This window comes from Lynx rufus, unplaced genomic scaffold, assembly GCF_022079265.1.
Source record: "Lynx rufus isolate CCGP_SWC_20201006 ecotype Redwood Valley unplaced genomic scaffold, mLynRuf1.p SCAF_9, whole genome shotgun sequence".
Lineage (NCBI taxonomy): Eukaryota > Metazoa > Chordata > Mammalia > Carnivora > Felidae > Lynx > Lynx rufus.
The window spans coordinates 1,814,179-1,838,819 of NW_025814897.1; the positions used below are offsets into that span (position 1 = coordinate 1,814,179).

The window sequence follows — 24,641 nt, forward strand, 5'->3', positions numbered from 1 at the left end:
AGGGATCTCGCAGTGAGAAAACTGTATGGGATTAAGTCAGCCGGTTCTTCTCTGTATTACATCCTGCAATTAGATTTAACAGACTTTTGTCTGAATCAGGTTGCTACAAAGTTTTCACGTCTCTAATCTGTATCTTCCAGGACTGAAAGAGCTGTCCCCGCTCCCTCTAAGTCTCAAACGCCTCTACAAAGAGACCCTGGAGATTGAGCCCGTCTTGATAATCATCTCCCCGGGTGCAGATCCTTCCCAGGAGCTGCAGGAGCTGGCTAATGCTGAGCGCGGAGGAGAGTGCTACCACCAGGTGAGCACAGAGACCTGCTGCTTCTGCCCAGCTTTGGTCTCCCTGCCATGGTCCATCCTGTTGGTCCATCCTGTTGGCCCCCCCACAGTGCCCACGTCCTGGTCCCCAGGCTCCCCCCAGAGGGAGTTCTGCCATGTACTTCAGTGTCTGCATGCCCTGCTAGGCAGCCGGGGAGGGGGAGTGGAGGCAGGGGCAGGGGGAGGGGGCAGTGATGGAGCGGTGGGGGTCAGCCCGGGAGGCGGAGTCGGGGGGTGGGGGGGCTGGTGATGGAGCCGTGGGGGTCAGCCCAGGAGGTGGAGTGGAGACGGGGGTAGTGGGGCCAGTGATGGAGGGGTGGGCTCAAGGAGGAGGTGTGGCAGGCTTCCAGGAGCTGGGAAAGTGCCCTAGGGATTCTCTCCCAGAGCCTCCAGGAAGAGCGCAGCCTTGTGATACTACCTTTATATTAAAGCCAGATCCCTAGTGTTAGATCAGAAATCTGATCAGGCATGTTCCTGGTTTTACCATACTAAGTGGTGATAATTTGTTGTAACGGTAATAGGAAGCTAAAATAATTGCTAACCTTTTGAGAATAATTTTACTTGGATGCTTTTACAGTAAATCACAGCAATATTTACCTGCAGAAGCTGAACTATATAAATTGTTGAGTAAAACTTGTGTAATATAGCACATTTTCTCGAGGTAAATCTAGGGGCTTAGTTTGTTCAGATTCAGTCTGCATGCAGGTCTGAAAATGTATTCGTTTACCATCAGTTTTGACAACTGAATAAATAAACTGCTTTTATTGGGAAAATTATAATGATTACAAAGCAGACACTTGAGAACGACCAAAACTGGAGAAGTAGAAATATTGTGGGGACCCAGACACAAGGCAGCCAGAGGGTAGGGCCTGGGCCCATGGGCAGGTGCCTCTCCAGCGCCTGAGCATGGGGTTTCACCCTGCTCCTGCTGTGATAAGGACACATCCCTCCTCAGTCCCTGCCCTGTCTGTCGGGCGGACGGCCTGGCCATGGATTCTACTGTCAGCAATGCTTTTACCAGAAGCACAAAGCTGTTTGCAGCCGCAGTAGTTTTGACTGTTGAAACGTCCTCCACAGTTGTTGGAATGTAGGAAAGCCTTTAAATACGGATGTAATTCTGTTATTTTAAAGTTTTGTTGCTTTGTTGACTATGTATGCTAAGTTAATTTTTAATTTAAGAAGTAGTGGTGTAGATTTTTGAGGGGATGAGTGGCTAACCGTCTTCTCAAAACATTCCTGATGTGGTTTTTACAAAATATTTTAAAATTTTTGTAGTAAATGTTTTTTTCTGAGGTTTTATGACTCTTCAAGATTTTTTTCACATGATTGAGGCTTCCTGGAGAATCCTAAGTTGTCTATTTTTATTTTTTTTATGTTTATTTTTGAGAGAGAGAGAGAGAGTGAGCAAGCATGAGCAGAGGGAGGGGCAGAGAGAGAGGGAGACACAGAATCCAAAGCAAGTTCCAGGCTCTGAGCTGTCAGCACAAAGCCCGACATGGGGTTCGAACCCAGGAATCATGAGATCATGACCTGAGGCGAAGTCTGATGCTCAACTGAGCGAGCCACCCTGGTGCCCTTGAGTTGTCTGTTATTATCTATAATTTCTGTTCAGAAAATTGGTTTTTTTCTGTTTTTTGTCTTTTGTGGGGTTTTTTTTTTTTTTGCATTTTAACAATGGAAGATTAATAGGTGCATCAAAACAGTTCAAGCACTGTTTGTTTTTAATAAATAGAAAAGTATTAGAAATCTTCTGTTAAGGAAGGACAAAAATAAGACAGCTGTTGGAAATGGCAACACAGTGGTATTTCTTATTAAAAATTTAGAACCCTTGGGGCACCTGGGTGACTCAGTCAGTTAAGCATCTGACTCTTGGTTTCTGCTTAGGTCATGATCTCACGGTTCATGGGATCGAGCCCCATGTTGGGATCTGCACTGACAGTGCAGAGCCTGCCTGGGATTCTCTCTCTCTCTGTCTCTGCTCGTTTTCTCTCTTTCAAAATAAACAGACATTAAAAATTTAGAACCCTCATCAAAATAACTGAGTTGGTTCAGTATGTAAAGTAGGATAATTTGAATCTCTTGTGTCTCAGATCTGTTTTTTGTATTATATTTTTAATTTTCTTTCTTTCTTTCTTTCTTAATTTCTTATTTACTTACTTACTTATTTACTTACTTACTTATTTATCCTGAGAACCCAGATAAGGAACCTAAGCAAGGCATTCCTAGTTCCTCTCAAGCAGGATGGCCACTGGGCCACAGGCCTCCCGCTCTCCGGGTCTGCTAGCAGAGCAAGGCCTTTGGGCTTCGTGGCAGGAGGATGGACGGGGCAGTGGAAGCTTGACTCCCTCACGGGTCAAGGTCACGACTGCACTGCGTGTGCAGCTAGTCTCAGGCGGGGCCCGCCCTCAGTCCTCATCGGCCTAGAATAACAGTAATTAGTGGTCCGTCAGCACGGTCCCCATGTGCTAGGCACTGGAGTGGGTGTTTACTACAGCAAGTCTTGTGTTTTGTCTTGCAGGTTGCTATGGGTCAGGGTCAAGCCGATTTAGCGATTCAGATGCTGAAAGAATGTGCCCGCAGTGGGGACTGGCTGTGTTTGAAGAACTTACATCTTGTGGTGTCTTGGCTGCCAGTTCTGGAAAAGGTAGATTCAGATGAGTGTGGTGTAAATAGTACAGAATGTAGTCAATTGGGTGACCTCCAAAGAGTGTCACGCGTTATGTAATGTTTTTTTAAGTTAGCATTTAACGAGAAATCGTTTAAAACCTGTTAATCAGTTAATCATTTAATATGTACATTTGTACAAATGAAGGTGGGGGCCTTTTTATTAGGATGTGTACAAAAGTCTCTATTTTGAAAGCGTTTAAGGGGAACCAAGAAATTATTCATCAGGGTCGAAGGGAGGCTTAGGGAGCTTTTCCCAGAACTAAAGAAGGTAGCTGCTTTAAAGGGTTCGAGGAGGCCTTTTCAAACCATTGCTTTCTCCTGATGCTCTTGGTCTGCAGTGTCTGTGTGGGGCGAGAGGATGGAGAGGAGTCGGGGGGATAACAGGACTTCCCTGGGAGGCTAGGATGGAAACTGAAGCAGTCACTTGACTGAATTCACACAGACCCAGAGCAAAGCTAGCCTCTAGACAGAGCAAATTGCTGGCCACGTTTTAAATGCAAACCCTAACTTAAGTCTGTTCCTTAAAAAAGATGATTGTGGCCTCGGATAGTTAGAGATGACTCCTAAGACAAGATGTTGCTTGAAAGTTGCACGTGATTTAGCTAAGTGTAGGGGCAGAAAGAAAGAAAGAAAAGAAGGAGAGGAAAGAAGGAAAGAGGGAGGGAAGAAAGGAAGGAGAGAGGGAGGGGAGGACGAAACGAAGGAGAGAGGGAGGGGAGGAAGAAAGGGGGGAGGAGAGGAAGGAAGGAGGGAGAGAAGGAAGGAAGGAGGGAAGGGGGAAGGAAGGAGGGAGGGAAGGAAGGAGGGAAGGGAGGAAGGAAGGAGGGAGGAAAGGAAGGGAGGAAGGGGGGAGGAAGGGAGGAAGGAGGGAGGGAAGGGGGAAGGGAGGAAGGAGGGAGGTAAGGGAGGATGGAAGGAAGGGAGGAGGAAGGGAAGAAAGGGAGGAGGGAGGGAAGGAAGGGAGGAAGGAGGGAGGGAAGGAAGGGAGGAAGGAAGGAAGGAAGGAAGGAAGGGAGGAAGGAGGGAAGGAAGGGAAGGAAGGGAGGAAGGAAGGAGGAAAGGGAGGGAAGGAAGGGAGGAAGGAAGGAGGAAAGGGAGGGAAGGAAGGGAGGAAGGAAGGAGGGAGGGGAGGAAGGGAGGAGGAAGGGAGGGAAGGAAGGGAGGAAGGAGGGAGGGAGGGGAGGAAGGAAGGGAGGAAGGAAAGAGGGAGGGAAGGGGGGAGGGAAGGCAGGCAAGCAGGTGAGGATAGCCTGGTTAATTCCAGCAGCACAAATAGAGACCTAGTGGGGGGAGATGAACAGGCCTAGTACAAAGAATAAAGATGACCTTGAAAGTGCTGGGAGGGCTGGGCGTGGCAGAGTGGGGCTGGGTTGTGGAATACCCTGAGAACCATGCAGAAGAATTTGGAAATTTTTTTCTTAGGATGAAGTCAAAGGAGGTCTTAAGCAGGAGGGTGAGTTAATTAGTTTAATTGATCTGGCAGACGTATAATTGAGAATAGAATAGATTGACAGAGGCCCTTACCTAATTGTAATGTGTCGAAAAATTGTGTGGTCCTAGTACATGGCACCTGTAGCACCTTTCACAACATATAGGCGATCACATCTTTGAATGAGTTCATGACTCAGTGAGTTAATTGATGGACGGTGGTGGTTCATAAAATCAAAACAAGACACAGATTTGGAAACTGAGGTATATGTAAATATTTGAGGAATTCTATTATTAGGACAGTTTTCTGAGAAAACCATTAATGTGTAAAAATATATAATTCATGTCTGATAAATCACGTATGTTTTAAAACATGTAAACAAGACCTGTAAATGCTTAAATTCTGCTTTTTCTTCCAAATAATAGATCGATAGCTATTTATTTGTGTAACACACAATTACAATGATTTCTCAGAAGCAAATCTTTTTTTTTTTAACATGTATATCTTTTTTTTTTTTAAACATTTATTTATTTTTGAGACAGAGAGAGACAGAGCGTGAACGGGGGAGGGTCAGAGAGAGAGGGAGACACAGAATCCAAAACAGGCTCCAGGCTCTGAGCTGTCAGCACAGAGCCCGATACAGGGCTTGAACCCACGGACCGCAAGATCATGACCTGAGCTGAAGTCGGCTGCTTAACCGACTGAGCCACCAGATGCCCCAGAAGCAAATCCTTTTTAAAAAAATTTTTTAAAGGTTATCCATGTTTTGAGAGAGAGAGAGAGAGAGAGGGAGAGACCGAGAATGAGCGGGGGAGGGGCAGAGAGAAAGGGAGACACAGAATCCAAAGCAGGCTCCGGGCTCTGAGCTGTCAGCACAGAGCCCGACATGAGGCTTGAACTCAGGAACCAGAGATCACGACCTGAGCCGAAGTAGGACACTTAACCGACTGAGCCCCCCCATGCGTCCCTGGAAGCAAATCTTAATTAGAACTTTTGAAGCATATAAGGTAGATGATAAGAAAAAAGTTTAAACTTTAAAATATTTTTTTAAATTTTCTTTTGAGGAGTTAGGATAAATTGTTTGGGTATAAATTTGCAAATTTATTTTCAAAGCAACTCTATCATGAATGTGTGTTTTTTACCTTTCTTTAAAAATGTGCTAACCTAAACCAAAATTTCATGTAAATTTTACCTTCTTAAATTGTTAGTAAGTGTAGATACATTTTACAATATACAATGTTAAGTAAGCACAGTGATTTTATGGCCAATTCTTTTGCCTTTTTTTTTTTGTGGTCACCTTCTGTATTTTGCATTAAAATAGTAAATATTAGAATCAGACATAGATTATGTTTTTTAACATAAATTTTAGTTTTCACTCTTTTAGAACTCTTAACAAGTCTTTTGTCATTCATTCATTTGTTTATTCTACAAACACTTGTTTAGTACAGAAAAAAAGCCAGCAGTTGCCGTAAGTGCTCAATGCATACAAAATTTGTACCTGCTCGTAGGAAGGAAGTTGGTGTAGAAGAGACAGCCCACATTAGTAACTATATTGTAGCATAGTGAATACTACAGAAGACAGTTCACAAAGTGTCTTGAGGGATTAATGTGCCTGGGACTGGTACTGAAGAGTTGGAGAAAATATCCCCCTAAGACTTGGACTTAACTTGACAGATGAGTAAGAATTTTCAGGTTCCAAAGAGCATAACAGGTAGAAAGGAAAAGTATTCAAAAGGACACAGACATGAAATTTGAATAAGTGACTGCAGCAGGTAGCACAGGCCGAGGAATTTGTGTGGTAAAGTTTTGACTTTATATGATAGGCAATAAGTAGGATACAGCAAACATTGCCAATAAAGGAAGCGCTCTCATGCTAGAACTCTCTGGAAGCCCTAATCAAAGCGGTGAGAACCTAAGGTCCAGAAGGTGGTGACCAGTTGAGGTGCAGTGGTTACCGCTAAGACTTGTCTTGTACTTGCTGTGCATCATGTGCAGCTACGAGTCTTGTACACGGTTCACAAGATGCGCACTCATATTATCCTTGCTCAGCATTGGTGTAAATCCTAGAACCCAAGGTCACAGAGCAAATAAGCAGCAGAATGAAATACATCAGAATGTCATAGAAGGATTTCAGTAGGAAAAAGTTACTACTAATACATTTCTAAAATGGAAATTAGTGTGTATATTGAAGTAGATTTTTATTGTTGCTGTTTTTTTATACCAGGAATTAAATACTCTTCAACCTAAAGATACCTTTCGTCTGTGGCTGACTGCAGAAGTTCATCCCCACTTTACTCCTATTTTATTACAGTCAAGTTTAAAGATCACATACGAGGTAAGAAGATTTAAACCTTGAATCACTAGTTGTCTAAGTGCACTAACCTCCACATGCCTCCTACAGCTCTGTAAAGGACTGTCTGTCCTACAGAACACGTAAAACTGTCTTGTTCAACAAACAATTCGATTAATAAATGGGCAGAGGACCTGGATAGATATTTTTCCAAAGAAGACAAGCAGGTGGCCAGCAGACACATGAAAAGATGCTCAGCATCACTCATCATCAGGGAAGTATGAATTGAAACCACCTCGCACCTGTCAGAGTGGCTAACATTAACAACCCAGAAGACCACAGGTGTTGGCCGTGATGCGGAGAAACGGGAACCGTTTACACTGCTGGTGGAATGCAAACTGGTGCAGCTGCTCTGGAGGTGCTCTGGAGTGTGGAGGTTCCTCAGAAAGTTAAAAATCAAACTACGACCCAGCAGTTCCACTGCCGGGTATTTACCCACAGAAAACAACACACTATTTCAAAAAGAAACATGCACCCCTGTGTTTATTGTGGGATTATTTATCGTAGCCAAACTGTGGAAGCCGCAAGTGTCCGTCGTAGATCGGCGGACGGGGAAGGCGTGGTGTGTGCAGTGGCTGATTACTCGGCCGTGACAGGGGTGAGATCTTGCTCTTTGCGACACCGTGGATGGACCACGGTATTAACCAAGTGAAATAAGTCAGACTGAAAAAGACGAACACGTGAGTCCAGTCATAAGTGGAATGTGGTGATTGAGTCTACAAACGACAAAAAGCAGAATCAGGTGTATAAATAGAGGACTGACGGTGCAGGGGGGACGGCGGCGGGAGGTACAGACTGCCAGTGGTAGTGTGAGTCTCGGGGAGGAAGGGCACAGTGAGCAGGACACGGGGGGGGGGGGGGGTGTGACAGCGTTGTGTGCCAACAGGCAGCACGGCGTGATGCCACCCTCGTCCAGTCACGTGCTGCACACCTGAAATTATTGTCAGGTCGTGTGGCAGCTGTACTCAAAACAAAACACATTTTGTGTAGGTCAGGTAAAAGAACCATAAATAATAGCATCACATGATGTTTATCCAAATAAATTTAAATCTTCCTTCTAAATTTTATTTCATTTTTCGGTATTTGTATCGGTAAAAGACACATAACATAAAATTTGCCATCTTCACCATTTTTGATGGCACAGTTCGGTAGCGACACGTGTGCTCTCTTGTGCAGCAGAGCCCTAGAACTCGTTCATCTTGCCCAGCGGAGACTGTCCGCTGCGGACCGACTCCCCGGTCCCTTCTTCTCCCATCTCTGGAGGGGGAAGGGCCTGGCTGTCCCTCCTCCACTCTGTGTCTCCAGGAGTTTGCCTGCCTAGGGGCGCCTGGAAGACTTGTCCTTGAGGCCTGGCCTGTCACACTGTCTGTGGGAACGTCCTCAGGGTTTCTCCCATCGACGCACACGAGGGGGCTTCCTTCCCTGTGAGGGTCCACGATTCCATGTGTGCGCATGTGGCGGCATCTTGATCCAGCAGTGCGGGACACGGGGGGGGGGGGGGGCTGGGGGGGGGGGCGCGTGTCTCCGCACAGCTGTGCGTCATGTTGCAGGGATGACGATGGCACAACTGGTTCTCCACGAGCTGGTTCTCAGGGCTTCTGTGGAACTGCCAGGTCAGAAGTCATTCTGTGTTTAATTGTTGAAGGATGCTGCCTTCCGCTGATCCCTGCAGTGCTGCTTGTCATTTGTGTGTGTGTGTGTGTGTGTGTGTGTGTGTGTGTGTGCGCGTGTGTGTGTGCGCATGTGCGCAGCAGCCATCCTAACGGTGTGAGCGGTGTCTCACCACATTTCCTTCATAAGTAGTGACGTTGAACATCTTTTTGTGGACTTCTTGCCTGTTTGCATATTGGCTTAGATAAAGGTCTTAAGTCCTCTGCCCATTTTTAACTGGGTTTTTCATTGAATTGGAGGAGTTCCTTGTCAGATGTATAGTTGACAAATATTTTCTTCCCTTTCATGGTGCCTCCTCTCCACTGTGCTGTTTCCTTTGTAGCCTAGACGTCTTTAAAGTTTGACGTGTCCTGTTTGCCTGGTGTTGGCTTCTGTTGCCTGTGCCCCTGTCATATCCAAAGAGTCATCGCCAGAGCCAATGTCATGGAGCCTCCTTCTGTGTTTCCTTCTGGTTTTATTGTTTTATAGCCTTACGTTTAGGTCTTTAGTGCAGAGTGGATTAATTTTTATATGCGGTATAAAGGGACGGTTCAACTTCTTCTTTTGCACATGAGTATCTGGTGTTCTTACTGGTCTTCTGACAGCAGCTGAGCAAGAGTTCCAGTGTGGGTTTCCTGTTTGAGCCCATCATTCTTCTGACACATCCAAAACTATGTGTGTTTGCAATGTTACCGTGTAACTGGGCCAAGTCATAAATAAAATGGTAAATGGAATTAAAACTTTTTAAAACTGGTGGAAGAGGTTCTGCTTGGTTTTTTTCTGTTTGTAGAAATTTGTTTTGTGTGATCTTTGTTATGAAGAAAAATGTCTTCATATTGATTATAGTCACGTGTTTCTTTGGATCAGTATTTCTTGTTTTTTATCTGAAGATGTTAGTCTCATTTAAGGAAGAAAAAGGATAATGGTTAATCCACAGAATGTAAAGTTCATTTACTATTTGGAAACATGTCAATCGAAAGTCTTTACGATGTCTAGTAAAATGAACTTTTCCAAAATCGTCTCAGCTGCTCTCCCAGTACACTCTGACTGTATATTCTAGCGGTGAATTGTTGTAGCCAAAAGGATAGGGGCTATTTTTTCTCTTGAGCATTGTAGTTACTGCATACTACCTGGCACGTACAGTACACGAAGAATTAATTTATCAGGAGAACTGTTCTTGAATATTTTCATGTACAGCCTTTGCCAGGATTTTCTTTCAGGAGGTGATTCGATTACTTTTAATGGAAATTTTATTTGAATTGGTATTTTTTTCTAATTCTTAATTCCATATAGATAATTAACTATTTTAGAAAATAGTCCAGTTAATTATATTCAAAATTATTACTGTATATGTATGTAGACATGTGTATATTATCTTTAAAGGTTGTTACATCTCTATCTTATTGTTTATTTCTTCTTTTGATTAGTTGACAGACTTTTAAAAATTCACTCCAAATACCTGATGTCATACTTAATAATTTGCTTTTTTTCTACTAATACTTTTCACTGAATTTCCTGCTTTATTCTTCTTTTTTAAGTTTCCCTTAGATTTCTATTTGCCTTTGGTATTCCTGATTTCTTGTGTTGAATGCTTAACTAATATATATTTACTTGAGGTAATATTGAAATTATTTTATGTCTGTGAATTTGCAGTTGACTACATGCTAGGCCTTATCCCATAATTGGACATGTTACTGTCTTCATTTTGTTATTTTTCAAAAATATTTGTGTCTGATTTTCTCTAATTCTTTATGATTTGTTCATTTTATGTAATCTTTAGTGCTTTAAAAACTAAGTGGATATTCAGTTTTCTGTTATTTTCATGTTTTATCAAGTAGTGCTCAGAAAATTTGGCCTATTTTGTCATAATTTTTGTTACTGTTTCATAAACACAAAACATTTTTATTTTTAAAAGTATATTGATATGTACTTAGTAAATCAATGGTATTTTCTTCTAATGTTGAAGAAGTCTTTTTATTTGAGAAAAACACAGCATGGAAAGGATCGCACAGGGACTGACTGTTCCTTGTAGCAGGCATTCTTTAAAGGAAAAGTTTTACTTTTTAAAAAAGCTAATTAAAATAAATTCAGATAAATGCACATTTTTTTAACATTAGAAGAATTCTCCAGGAAATCGATGATTAATAGACAAATGTGTTTGATTAAAAAAAAGGATTTTTTTTTTTTTAACACACAAGAAGTGGGTTTAGTTTACACTTTTCCAAAAAGAATTCGAAATTCATCTTTCTCATTTGGATAATTCCACAATATAAACCGATCCTGGGCATGTAGATAAGTGCTTTTTGACTGAGTACTAGTTCAATATACACTTTGTGGATTTGAATTTGTGTTTATGAGCCTAGTGGTATCTGCTAATCCCCACTTGAACTCCAATGGTCTAATGTGCTGGGAGTGTTAGTTGGTGTGGTATGTCAACAGTGCAGGGAGGGCCCAGAAGCTCAGATAGCATCTGCAGAAGGGGGCATGTTCATAGCAGAGGAAAAACCATGTGCCCCTAACAGTCAGTGTCACATTCCTTATGTATGATTTAGTTTCAGTAAAATACCTCAACGATCATATAAAATTTAAATTTAATGTTTGTTTATTTGGGAGAGAGAGACAGACAGAGCTCAAGCGGGGGCGGGGCAGAGAGAGAGACACACACAGAATCCAAAGCAGGCTCCAGGCTCTGAGCTGTCAGCACAGAGCCCGATATGAGACTTGAACTCACAGACTGTGAGATCATGACCTGAGCCTAAGTTGGACTGAGCCACCGACTGAGTCGGACTTAACCGACTGAGCCACCCAGGTGCTCTGGCAATCATGTAAAATTTATTGGGTTGTTCTAAATATTGTTGCTTTTATAGTTTTTTTAAATTTGAAAATTATTGAATTTGTACTGGATATAAATTTAAACTCCTTTTTACAAGGAGTTTAAAACTAGTTTTAGATACATACTTTTTGAAGTAATATAAAATAAGTCAAATTGGGTGGTTAATGGTGAAAACTTTTCTTTATTAAAGTATGTTCTCAAACATGTTAAATGTTAATTTGGAAGATTTGAGACAATAAGCGGTCAATCTTCTGTCTTCAGTCACCTCCAGGTTTGAAGAAGAATTTAATGCGCACTTACGAATCTTGGACTGCTGAGCAAATCAGCAAAAAAGACAGCATCCATCGAGCTCACGCTCTCTTTAGTTTTGCGTGGTTTCATGCTGCATGTCAGGAAAGACGAAATTACATTCCACAGGTGAGTGAGAACATGTGTTGGACCTCTTGTAAGTTGTGCATATTTTTGTATCAGAGCATTCCTACCAATTTAGTTTCAGCAGCTGGGATTACTTAATAATTTGGTTCATGGTTTACGACTTTCTGTCTCTAATTCTGTCTTTGTTGTTCATCTTCAGGACTGTATACGTAGCTCACATCTCTGAATTACATTGTTCGCCACAAGGCATGAACCATAATAAACCCTCAGTGATTGTTCGGTGTTATTTTTGTGGTTGATCCATCACAGACATCTCAAAGTTCAGAACTGAATTCCGCATATTGTTTTCCTTTCATGTTTCCCTCTCAGTAAAAGGCATTGATCCTTTTATCCATTTATTTATTTATCCATTTATTTCCTCATGCTAGAAACCTAGGAATTGTTCTTGGTATGTTTTTCTTTTTTAGCCTGCCTACCCGGTTCATTCCCAAGTCATGTGATTTTACTTACAACATACAGTTCAAATCTGTGCATTTCTTTCCACTATTTTCTCTGAGCACCTTACTGCTTACCTGTACTACTTTCTGAGATCATTTCCTGTTCTTTTTGATTTTTCCATTTAGCAGCCAGAATCATTTTCCTAATATGGCAGTTTGATTATTTCACTACTCTGCTTACAACCCATCAAATGACTTTCTAGTGTACTTGTGAAGAAATAGGCACATTTCTGGTCCTTTGTCTTCAGCATCGTCCCAGAACCCTCTTCCCACTTGGTCTCTGCAACTCAGCCACAGTGGACTTCTTCCTGGTCCTCGAATTCATCCAGCTCTTTGCCGCCATAGGTGTTGCTTGGTATTGTTCTCACGACCAATAGGCCACCCTTTCCCACTGCCGTGGCCATCTTTGCTGGAACATGTTCTGTTCTTCTTGCCAAATGCCTATCTCAGCCGTAAATTGCATCCCTTCCAGATTTAATTTTTCCCATCTTTTTTTTAGCTTTGTCCACTTCTGTTTGTTCCTCAGCCTGTCCCTGTTTTAGCCTCTCTCTCTGTTTCAGTTACATGTCAGAATAGGGTCGTGGGTTCCGAAGTCACAGACTTCGGTTTGAGTCCTGCCTCTCGACTTTCCTAGCAGGTGACCTGGGGAAAGTTACTGAACTCTAGTAAGCCACAGTTTCCTCAGCTGTGTAATGGGGATTACTCACCACGCTTACCTTTCTTGCGAGGATGAGATGGGGCAGTGTATGTGTACAAGTGCCTTGCACGTGACCTGCCAATAAAGATGTGTCTCGCTGATGCGGTAGTAAGTAAAACAGTGACATGTTGTTTCCACACAGCCTGCACACTGCCCGTAAAGGAGCGTGTGCTTGTTCTTGTCACCTTACAAAGAAGGCCCGTGGGTCTTGATGGCAGTTAACTTGCCGGAGGACTCTTACCTCAGCCTGCAGAGCTTGGCAGTGGCCGGGCCCACCTCTTCTAGAGCCTCCGCCCCTAACAGCAGCTCGTGCTGACGGGTTCATGAACAACAGTGGTAGTGAAAGAACTGTACTGAAAACAAGGAATTGTTTTTTAAATGAAATTACATTTTTTTATTATGTGATACATGTACTTGATATAAATTAAAAAGCTACAAGATGATTCGCACCTAAAATTTAGTCTGTTTCCTTTCTCTCTCCCTGTCACCAGTTTCTCTTCTCAGGACAGCTGCTGTTCACCCCTTCTTGGGTGTCCTTCAAGAAAGATTGTATAAATAAACATTTTATGTATTTACACTCAGACATGCATACAGTCTTTTTAACTCAAATAGCATGTTACAAATACAGTTTTGTATTTTGCTGTATTAACCAAAACATTACAGAGATTTTTAAAGATTACTGACCAATAGGCACACCTGTGTGGCTCAGTCAGTTGAGCATCTGATTCTTGTTTCGGCTCAGGTCGTGATCCCAGGGTTGTGGATCGAGCCCCATTGGGCTTGGCACTGAGCATGGAGCCTGCTTAGGATTCTCTCTCCCTCTCTCTCAAATTAAAAAAAAACAATTAAAGATTAGTAACCATTTAATGCCTAATTTTAAAATATTATGTATTCACCATATCTATGTACTTGTAAGCAGTTTTGTTAGATGGGCATACATGTTCTTTTCAGTCTTTGCTGTTACAAAAAACATTGCAGTGGATATCCTTCTATTTGCCTCATTTAATGTTTATTCAGGGTGGCAATTTCTAAATTTGGAGAGTTTGGGTCAACATATACTTTCATTTTAGTTTAGTTCAGTTTACTGAGAGACTGAGCACACACAGGAGTGGGGAAGGGGCACATGGAGGGAGAGAATCCCAAGCTGGCTCCTCACTCAGTGCAGAGCCCAACATGGGGCTCATTCCCCCAACCCTGGGATCATGACCTGAGCCAGAATCAAGAGTTGGACGGTCAGCTGCCTGAACCACCCAGGAAGCCCAGAGAGAATTTGTACATAGTACCAAAATGTCCTTTTTTAGAGCAATTTACTTTCACACACAAATATTTGAAAGTGTCACTTTTTTTAACACATTAAGTTTGCTTTCTTTAAAATGAAGAAATTGGGAGGAAAACCCAGTCAAAACATAAAATACCATTAAAATTGTTAGAGATAATGTCATACAGATATGCACTCCACAAACTGTTTTACTATTTTTCCTCCTTTTGCTTTAATCACCAACTTCTAGAAGTAAAGATCCACCACCAGTTCAACTTGGTTTTCATTCCTTGTGTTAATGAAAGGTGTTTTGCTATTTTTCATTGCAGTGCTGTATTGGGTTGCAGAATTAACTTCCTCTATTTTACACATGTGGGCTGTACTTCTAATACTACACTTAATGTAAGGTCTTTTTGATTGATGCTTGTTACTCTTTGATACCTTATTATTCTTACTACACGGTGGGTACCTTGGTAACGGGGTTCTTCTCATTCATGTTTACAAGACCACTTAACACCCTGCCTGGGTTTCCAGGTGGGCCAAGTAAGATTTGATGGGCTGTCTAGAGAGCCTTCCCACAATTTACATTATTTCTATTAGAAAATATGATATGAAAAAAATTACCTTTTGAATTTTTTGTACCGTATTTTACAAATCCTTAATCATATGCCACTGTGTCAGTAACTATGCTACTCAGAGTACAGTTCTTACCATTTTGGAATTAGGACCTCAATAGGAAATTGCTGTGTCAGGTAATACTGAGAGTTGAGGCCTTCTAACTTGAGAGTGTTATAAATATTAATCTCTGAAGTATTAAAAAAATTTTAAGTAAACACTTATAAATAAGGTTTAATAGTGATATAAGAAATATTATCAATACTTTGAGTAGGTAGGAAATGTATTTAATGTATTACAGGAAGCAAGCAGAAGTTAAGATGGTGGAGTAGTAAGGACACCCTGGACATGTCCCTTGAACTCAGCTAGATCAACATCAAACCATTTTGAACACATAGGAAATCAATCTCAGGATTCACACAATGATCTGCATAGTTTGAGGGAGAGAATGCAGCAGGTGCATGGTGCTGAGACGTGAACTGGCGAGCGAGAAGAACCAGGGTGCCTCAGAGGGGAGGCAGTCGTTTTTGCTGAGAGGAGAGAGAGAGAGAACAGTGCCTCGGGTTTTTGCAGGAAAGCACTTGCCCCAAAAGCAGATAGAAAGAGTGAAAACACTCTCTGGGGACTAGACAAGAAAATGTCCCCCAGAACCACCGATGAGGGAAAGGAGAGGTTTCGGTACCACCAGGTTTTTATAAATGGTGGGGCACCGAGTGTGATGTTTCAGAGGTCAGCACCTGGTGGTGTCCAGTGATGAAGGAGGGCGGAGTCCCCAGAGCAGCCACAGGGTCTGAGGGTCCCAGGGGTCACACCGGGAGAAGCGGTTCCCCTGCTTGCGAGAGCATTTGGTGGAGGTTATTTGGCGTCTCATGGGCAAAAGACCCAGGGGGCACCATCAAGCCCTACACTCACCAGCATAGGAACAAAGACTCCTGATGAGGGCAGCAAACCCTGGCTTAGCCTACTGACCATAGACTGCTGCAAAGCTCCAGTTCTAGGAGAGATGGGATCTAGCTTCATTTGGGTTTTTTTTGTTGCTTATGATTTTTTTTTCCCTCCACCTTGGATACAGAAAGAGCAAAATTATTTTTAAATTTTATTATTTATTTTTAAATTTTTAATTTTTTCCCTCTTTTGTCTTTTTTCTTTCAAGCTTTTTATAAGCAGACCAAAACACACCTAGAATCTAGCTTCCTTTACTTGAATTTTTTAAAAATTAAAAATTTTTTATTTGTTATTTTTTTACTTTTTTAATTTTTTTCTTCCTCCAAAATGACAAGATAGAGGAATTCACCCCAAAAGAAAGAACAGGAAGAAATGATGGCCAGGGATTTAATCAGTACATATATAAGTAAGATGTCTGAACTGAGATTGAAAACAGTGATTATAAGAATATTAGCTGGGCTTGTAAAAAGCTAGAAAACCCTAGAGAATCCCTTCCTGCCAATAAAAAAGAGCCAAAATCTAGTCTGGCCGAAATTAAAAATGCTATAACTGAGATGCAAACCGGATGGATGCCATGACAGTGAGGATGGCTGAAGCAGAGTAGCGATTCAATAATAAAGAAGATAAAATTATGGGAAAAAATGAAGGTGAAAAGAAGAGGGAAAGAAAGGTAATGGATCATAAAGGTAGACTCAGGAAACTCAGCATCTTATTAAAACGGAATAATATTCATATCATGGGAGTCCCAGAAGATGAAGAGAGAGAAAAGGGGGGATAAAATTTATGTGAGCAAATTACAGTGGAAAACTTCCCCATTCTGGGGAAGAATGCAGACATAAAATCCTAGAAGCACAGAGAACCCCCATTAAATTCAGCCATTGCCAGCCATTGCCAAGTCATACCACAGTCAAAAGCCAGCCATTGCCAAGACATATCATAGTCAAATTCACAAAATACAAGGAAAGAATTATGAAAGCAGCAAGGAAAAAAAAAAGTCCTTAACCTACAATGGAAGACAGATCAGGTTTGCAGCAGCCAAGAATTCTTTATCAGGCAAGGCTGTCTTTCAGAATAGGAGGAGGGTTAAAGACTTTCCTAGACAAAATCTTAAGGAGTTGGTGACCACTAAACCACCCTTGCAAGAAATTATAAAAGGGGCTCTTTGTAACATCACCAGAAACACCAACTCTACAGGTAACACACTGGCACCAAACTCCTATCTTTCAGGAATCACCCTGAATGCAAATGGACTATATGCTCCAATCAAAAGACATTGGGTATCAGAATGAATAAAAAAAAATAATACCCATCTATATGCTGCCTACAGGAGATTCATTTTAGATCTGAAGACATCAACAGATTGAAGGTGAGGGAATGTAGAACCATCTATCATGCTAATGGATGCCAAAAGAAAGCCTGAGTAGCCATACTTATATCAGACAAACTAGATTTTAAACGAAAGACTGTAAGAAGAGCTGAAGAAGGGCATTATATCATAATTAAGGGGTCTATCCATCAAGAAGATCTAACAATTGTAAAGATTTATGCCCCTAACTTGGTATGCCCAAATATATAAATCAATTAATAGCAAACATAAACTCATTGACAGTAATACAATAATCGTAGGGAACTTTAATATACCACTTAGATCAAAGGACAGATCATCTAAGCAGAAAATCAACAAGGAAACAGTGGCTTTGAAGGACACGCTGGACCAGATGGACTTAAAAGATACATTCAGAACATTTCACACTAAAACAGAATACACATTCTTCTTAAGTGTTCCTGAGACATTTGCCAGAATAGATCACATACATGGTCACAAATCAGCCCTCAACAGGTACAAAAGGTTGAGATCATACCATGCATATTTTCAGGTCACAACACTATGAAACTTGAAATCAACCCCAAGAAAAAGTTTGGAAAGCCTTTAAATACATAGAGGTTAAAGAACATTCCACTAAAGAATGAATGGGTTAACCAGGAAATTAAAGAAGAAATTAAAAAAAAATACATAGAAGCAAATGAAAATGAAAAGATGACCATTCAAAACCTTTAGGATGCAGCAGAGGCATTCCTAAGAGAGAAATAATATTGCAATACAGGTCTTATACCTAACTCTAACACTTAAAGGGATTAGAAAAGGAACAGCAGTTGAAGCCTAAAGCCAGCAGAAGAAGAGAAATAATAAAGACTGGAGCAGAAATAAATGATACAGGAACAAAAAACCCAGTAGAACAAATCAATGAAACTAAGAGGTGGTTCTTCAAGAGAATTAATAACATTGATAAACTCCTAGCCAGACTTAATGAAAAGAGCAGAGAAAGGACCTAAATAAATAAAATCATGAATGAAAGGGGAGAGATCACAACTAACACCAAAGAAATATAAACAGTTATAAGAGAATATTATGAAAAATATGCAACAAACTGGAGAATCTGGAAAAAATGGATAAATTTCTAGAAACATTGAAAGTACCAAAACAGGAAGAAATAGAAAATTTGAACAGACCCATAACCAGCAAAGAAATTGAAACAGTAATCAAAAATCTTCCAACAAACAGGAGTGTAGGGCAGCAAGATGGCTTCCCAAGGGAATTCTACCAGACATTTAAAGAAGAATTCATAACTATTCCTCTCAAACTTAAAAAAAAAAAAGAAATGGAATGGAAACTTCCAAACTCATTCTGTGAGGCCAGCATTACCTTGATTCCAAAAACAGACAAAAATTCCACTAAAAAGAGTTATAGGCCAATATCCCTGATTAACATGGATGCAGAAATTCCCAACAAAATACTAGCGAATCAAATTCAACAGTACATTAAAAGAATTATTTACCATGATCAAGTGGGATTTATCCCTGGGCTACAGGGCTAGTTCAGTATTCACAAATAGATGAATATGATACACCACATTAATAAAAGAAAGTGTGCAAACCATATGTTCCTGTCAATAGATGCAGAAAAACATTTGACAAATTACAGCATCCATTCTTGGTTAAAAAAAAAAAACAAAAAACAAAAAACAAAACCCTCACCAAAGTAGGGATAGATGGGACCTAACCATATACGAAAGACCCACAGTTAATACCATCCTCAATGGGGAAAAACTGAGAGCCTTTCCCCTATGGTCAGGAACAAGACAAGGATGTCCCCTCTCACGATTACTATTTAACACATCACTGGAAGTCTTAGACTTAGCAATCAGACAGCAAAAAGAAATAAAAGGTAGCCAAGTCAGAAAGGAAGAAGTCAGACTTCCACTATTTACCAATGGCATGATACTCTATGTGGAAAAACTGAAAGATTCCACCAAAAAATTACTAGGACTAGTACATGAATTCAGCAAAGTTGCAGGATATAAAATCAACCTACAGAAATCTGTTGCAATTCTATATGCCAATAACAAAGCAACAAAAAGAAATGAAGGAATCAATTCCATTTGCAACTGCAGTTAGGTACCTAGGAATAAAGCTAAACAAAAAGGTAAAGATCTGGGGCGCCTGGGTGGCGCAGTCGGTTAAGCGTCCGACTTCAGCCAGGTCACGATCTCGCGGTCCGTGGGTTCGAGCCCTGCGTCGGGCTCTGGGCTGATGGCTCAGAGCCTGGAGCCTGTTTCCGATTCTGTGTCTCCCTCTCTCTCTGCCCCTGCCCCATTCATGCTCTGTCTCTCTCTGTCCCAAAAATAAATAAACGTTGAAAAAAAAAATTAAAAAAAAAAAGGTAAAGATCTGTACTCTGAAAAATATAGAAGGCTTATGAAAGAAATTGAAGAGGACACAAAGAAATGTAAAAACATTTCATGCTCATGGATTGGAAGAACAAACATTGTTAAAATGTCTATACTACTTAAAACAATTCACACATTTAATGCATTCCCCATCAAAATGCCACCAGCATTGTTCACAGAGCTAGGACAAACCTAAAATTTGTATGGAACACAAAAGACCCCAAATAGCCAAAGTAGTCCTGAAAAAGAAAAACAGAACTGGAGGCATCACAATTCTGGGTTTCAAAGTATATTATAAAGCTGTAGTCAGACCGTATGGTACTGGCATGAAAACAGACACATAGATTGATGGAACAGAATAGAAAACCCATAATGGACCCACAATTATATGGTCACCTGATTTTTGATGAAGCAGAAAAGAATAGCCACTGGAGGAAAGACATTCTTTTCAAGAAGTGATGTTGGGAAAACTGGGCCACTTCCTTCTACCACATACAAAGAATAAATTCAAAATGGATGAAAGACCTAAATGTGAGACAGGAAACCATCAAAATCTTCGAGAAGAACACAGGAAGCCACCTCTTGACCTTGGTCAGAGCAACTTCTTACTAGAAATGTTGTTGGAGACATGGGAAACATATTGATACTTCATCAGAATAAAAAGCTTCTGCACAGGAAAAGAAACAATCAACAAAACTAAAAGGCAACCTACAGAATTGGAGAAGATATTTCCAAATGACATATATGATAGTTATCCAAAAGCTATAAAGAACTTAGCAAACTCAACATACAAAATACAAAAAAAAACAACCCAGTTAAGAAATGGGCAGAATACATGAATAGACGGTTTTCCAAAGAAGACATCCAGATGGCTAACAGACACATGAAAAGATGCTCAACATCCCTCATCATCAGGAAAGTATAAATCAAAACCATGATGAGATACCACCTCACACCTGTCAGGTTGGCAAAAATCAACAACACAAGAAACAACAGGTGTTGGCAAGGATGCACTGTTGGTAGGAATGCAAACTGGTGCAGCCACTCTGAACAGTATGGAGGTTCCTCAAAAAGTTAAAAATAGAACCACCCTAGAATCCAACAGTTGCACTCCTAGGTATTTATAGGTATTTACACAAAGGATACAGATACACTAATTCCAAGGGATAGATGCATACCAATGTTTATAGCAGCACTATCATCAATAGCCAAATTATAGAATGAGTCTAAGTGTCTACCAACTGATGAATGGATAAAGAAGATGTGGCATATGTATACAATGGAGTATTATTCGGTCATCAAAATGAACGAAATCTTGTCATCTGCAATGACATGGATGGAGCTAGAGTGTATGTTGCTAAATGAAATAAGTCAATCAGAGAAAGACAAATACCATATAATTTCACTCATGTGGAATTTAAGAAACAAATCAGATGAACATATATGAGGGGAAAAAGGAAAGGCAACAAACCAGAAGAGATTCTTTTTTTAATTTTTAAAAGAGACTCTTTCTTATTTTCAAAAGAGACTCTTAACGACAGAGAACAAGCTGAGCATTGATGGAGGGAGGGAGGTGGGCAATGGACTGGATGAGTGATGGGCATTAAGGAGGACACTTGGGAGGAGCACTTGGTGTTGTGTGTAAGTGCTGAATCACTGAATTCTTCTGAAGCCAATATTGCACTGTATGTTAACTAATTAGAATTTAAATAAAAAGTTGAAAGAAAATATATTGTCACTGAAGTTTGTTATTGTTGACAGGCATGTAACCCTTACAGATCTCTGATTCTTACCTGTACTGAATCTTAGCGAGTGAGGTTTAAATCTCATGTGTGTGTGTGTGTGTGTGTGTGTGTGTGTGTGTGTGTGTTTATAGTATCTATAATTTTAAAAAAGTATCCAAATGCTAGTGACCCCCAAATTTATGTATCTAGCTCAGACCTGTTCTCTAAGCCCTGGGTTTTTGTGTCCAACTCTTTATATGTGCCAGTTTGTTTCAGAAATGACTGAAAACCCCTGTGTTCTGGGTGTGAGCCTTAGAGCACAGACTTCTCCAGAGCATGGGTTTTTTTCTCTTTGCTTCAGTGGTAGATTCTCACCGACCAGACAGTGCCTGGTGTGCAGCAGGCCCTCAGTAGCTTCCAGTAGCTTCTCCTCTCTCCTTGTACACAAATTCTCTAACTTTATTGTCCTAAGTGTCCATGTACTTACTCCTTCCTGTGTGTTCTACTCCCCGCTCCCCACCAGGGCGGCGGTGCCTTAGCTCCTGGATGAGCTCAGACCTCTTTCTTGTGCAGACCAAGTACGACTCTTTGCATCAAGCACGTTGTAGTTGTAGCCTGTAGTTGGAGGTGTGTTTGAGTGGTGGATTGTGCCCACCCACTTTTCCCCCTCTGCCCACATTTTACTGACAGCCACCTGAGGGCAGAGATTATGTTTCGGTTCATTCTTTCATTACCAGTGCTTTACATATAACAAGCATTTTGTACATATTGTTTTGAATGATTAATGGATGAAATTTGTTTTGATATTCCTAAATACTATTAAAGTCTAAATAGATTTTAGTTTCAATGCATTACATTAAACTAAATTAGTTAGAGTGATTGGAAGTACCATCAGAATTTTTTTTACTTTTTTCATATTTTTATAAAACCTAGAGCTCTATGAATGTTCTTTTTATATAAGCATTGTAGCTTTTAGCTGCAAGTTTATAATTTAGTTCCAACATGAATGCTTCATGGGTGAAATGTACAGGAAATAATGCTTTATTTTTGGGCCTTTAAAAAATTTTTGTAACATTTCTTTTCTCATGTTTATTGACAAAACCCACAAGTCTGAAAGATAAAATTATAGAAAATATCTCACTGAATACACTGTACTTAGATTCCAAAATTTACTATACCAATTTGTTCTCTCTGTGACTGAATTGCCACAGTACTTAAATGATAAAAACTATTCTAGTATTAAAAGTGCTTGGCATGCTGTGATGTCAGTAAATTTCTTTTAAAAAATTACTGTTACTTTAGAGTTACTGTTTTTATTAAAAGGTTTTGGGAGTTTTCCTTTTATTTTATTAGCATATTTTGAACATTCTTAAGATTATAAGGTCGATGATGCCTACATGTGTATCTTTGAACACTGTTTGTAGGTCTTTAATATTTGTAAATTTGTTTTGATAGGGTTGGACCAAGTTTTATGAGTTTTCTTTATCAGATCTTCGGGCTGGATACAGCATTATTGACAGGCTCTTTGATGGTAAGTTCTAATGATAACTGTCCTCTCTGATATTAATGGGAAAATTTTTTTGAGGTCTTACTAGCAGTGTGGTTTTTTCAAAATTGACTTCCTATCATGAAACTTGTTTTTGCTTTTCATTTTGTGTTTTATGTCCTGGCTGCTGTGCTTATGTTAGTGGCTAGTTCTCTATCTGTGATGGTCATTAGTTTTACATGCCATAGTTTTCTGATCTTTCTGTAGGTCTCAGGAAGCCAAAACCTGGAGAGACGTTGTCTTCACTTTGTGGCCTTCCTAGGTTTCAGGCTTAGGAAGAATTGTTCAGCTCTCTGGAACTGTGAAATCGGGGACTATGCTAGACTAACGTCAGTACTACACATCTGTAGAATCTAAACGTATGGTTAAGTAGGAGTTAAGGATCAAGGTGCAAATAATAGACTGTAATAGACAAGACCACGTGATGTGATCGGTTGAGGCCATCCTGCCCTCTGCCCTCTGATGTGTATTGTGCAGGGGTGCAGGGGCACGGCAGGGGACGCGAGGGTTTAGAGTAGGGATGGATTGGAGGAGAGAATATATTCATAGGGATCTCAAACTTAAAAATGCCCCTGCAGCCCCACCAAGCCCTTCCCTGAATCCCCCGTTTCAGTAAACACCACCACCAGTCGTGTATTTGTTCAGGGTCAGAACCTGTGAACCACCTGGGTTCTTTTTCTCATCCTTAAATGTCCAGTGTCTGGGCAATTTCTGTCCCTTCCATGTCCAAACCGGATCCCGATTCTGCTCACTGACTCAGCCTCCTCAGTGCTTGCTGGTCCGAGAAGAGCCACTTATGCAGGCTTCTTTGTGATCAGCGCTCTCTGAAACATTCGCCACGCGTAAACCAAGCGTTGAGAAAAGTAAAATGAGGTACACGTCGTCCCTGTTTAAAACCTACAGCCACCTTAGTCCTTTCTTTTCCTCTGACAGGCCAGGCCTGTTCTCACTGAAGTTCTTGGTGGGTGCTCTTCTGAAGTGCCTCTGTCCCAGACCTCTACATGATCCCTTCGTTCACATCTCCGCTTCGGGGCTCTTCTTCAGAAAAGCTTTGCGTTACCACCAAATCTAAGTCATTGTAAAAGCTCTTCTCTACCCACTTGTTCGGTTGTGTTGTTGGAGCATGTCAGTGCGACCTTGTTCATCTGTCCCCACTAGAGCGCCATCTACCTTAAAGCAAAGTTTTTGGCTGTATGTCCTTAATGCCTATAGCAGGACCCAGGGTAGACACTCAGTTATTGTTAGTTGAATTAATATCAGACACCAGAAATTATTCTGTAGCATATCTTTGGCAGAATGATAGGGATGGACATCTAGTATGTAGCCAAGTCCCAGTTTAATTTATATGTTTATGACATTAAAGTTTTAAATGATATATGTACAAAAAGTACTTACAAGATCATATCTCAGTGAAATTTCCAGAAAATGAGCAGACTCATGTAGCCAGCACCTTAATCAAGAAATAACATCACCAGTAATTCTGATTCCACTCTATCTTATGCTGCCTTACGGTCATGACCATCCCCAACGCCCACCGCCACCCCCACTGCCCTGTCCCTCCGCTCCTGTGGTAAACACCAGGCATCTCTTAACTATATACAGCAATTTTGCCTGTGTTCGTACAGCTGGGATCGTACGTCACGTACTGCTTAGTCCTTAGGTTCTTTCAGTTCACGTTGTCTTGAGAGATTCGTCTGTATGGTACATGCAGGTACAGGTCATTTATTCTCAGTGCAATATAGTGTGTCATTCTTTGATCATGTGACTTCTGTCGGTGGACATGTGGGTCCTGTGGGGTGGTGGTGATCTCGCTGCTACCTTCAGTAACAATTTGGATATGTTTGTGTTGAGTCTGTATGTAGGGGTAGGTCGGACATTCGTTTGTTCACCATTAGTGAATGCCAAATAATATTCTAAGTGAGTTTTTCTGCATGGTACAGATTTCTCAATTACACGTGGTAAAAGTGTATATGAACTTAAAATTTAGTAAATGGGCATATATTGAATCT

The 24,641-nt window shown here is 40.8% G+C and overlaps 1 protein-coding gene across 1 annotated transcript in view; it reads left to right on the forward strand.

Annotated features, from left to right (window-relative positions):
- The window catches only part of DYNC2H1 (dynein cytoplasmic 2 heavy chain 1), a 348,687-nt gene that overhangs the window by 193,867 nt on the left and 130,179 nt on the right, over nucleotides 1-24,641 (forward strand). The window contains exons 76-80 of the mRNA XM_047072515.1: nucleotides 141-301; nucleotides 2,837-2,962; nucleotides 6,639-6,749; nucleotides 11,509-11,664; nucleotides 22,542-22,617. Of these exons, the coding sequence (XP_046928471.1) occupies nucleotides 141-301; nucleotides 2,837-2,962; nucleotides 6,639-6,749; nucleotides 11,509-11,664; nucleotides 22,542-22,617 (630 nt within the window). The remainder of the gene's footprint in view (nucleotides 1-140; nucleotides 302-2,836; nucleotides 2,963-6,638; nucleotides 6,750-11,508; nucleotides 11,665-22,541; nucleotides 22,618-24,641) is intronic.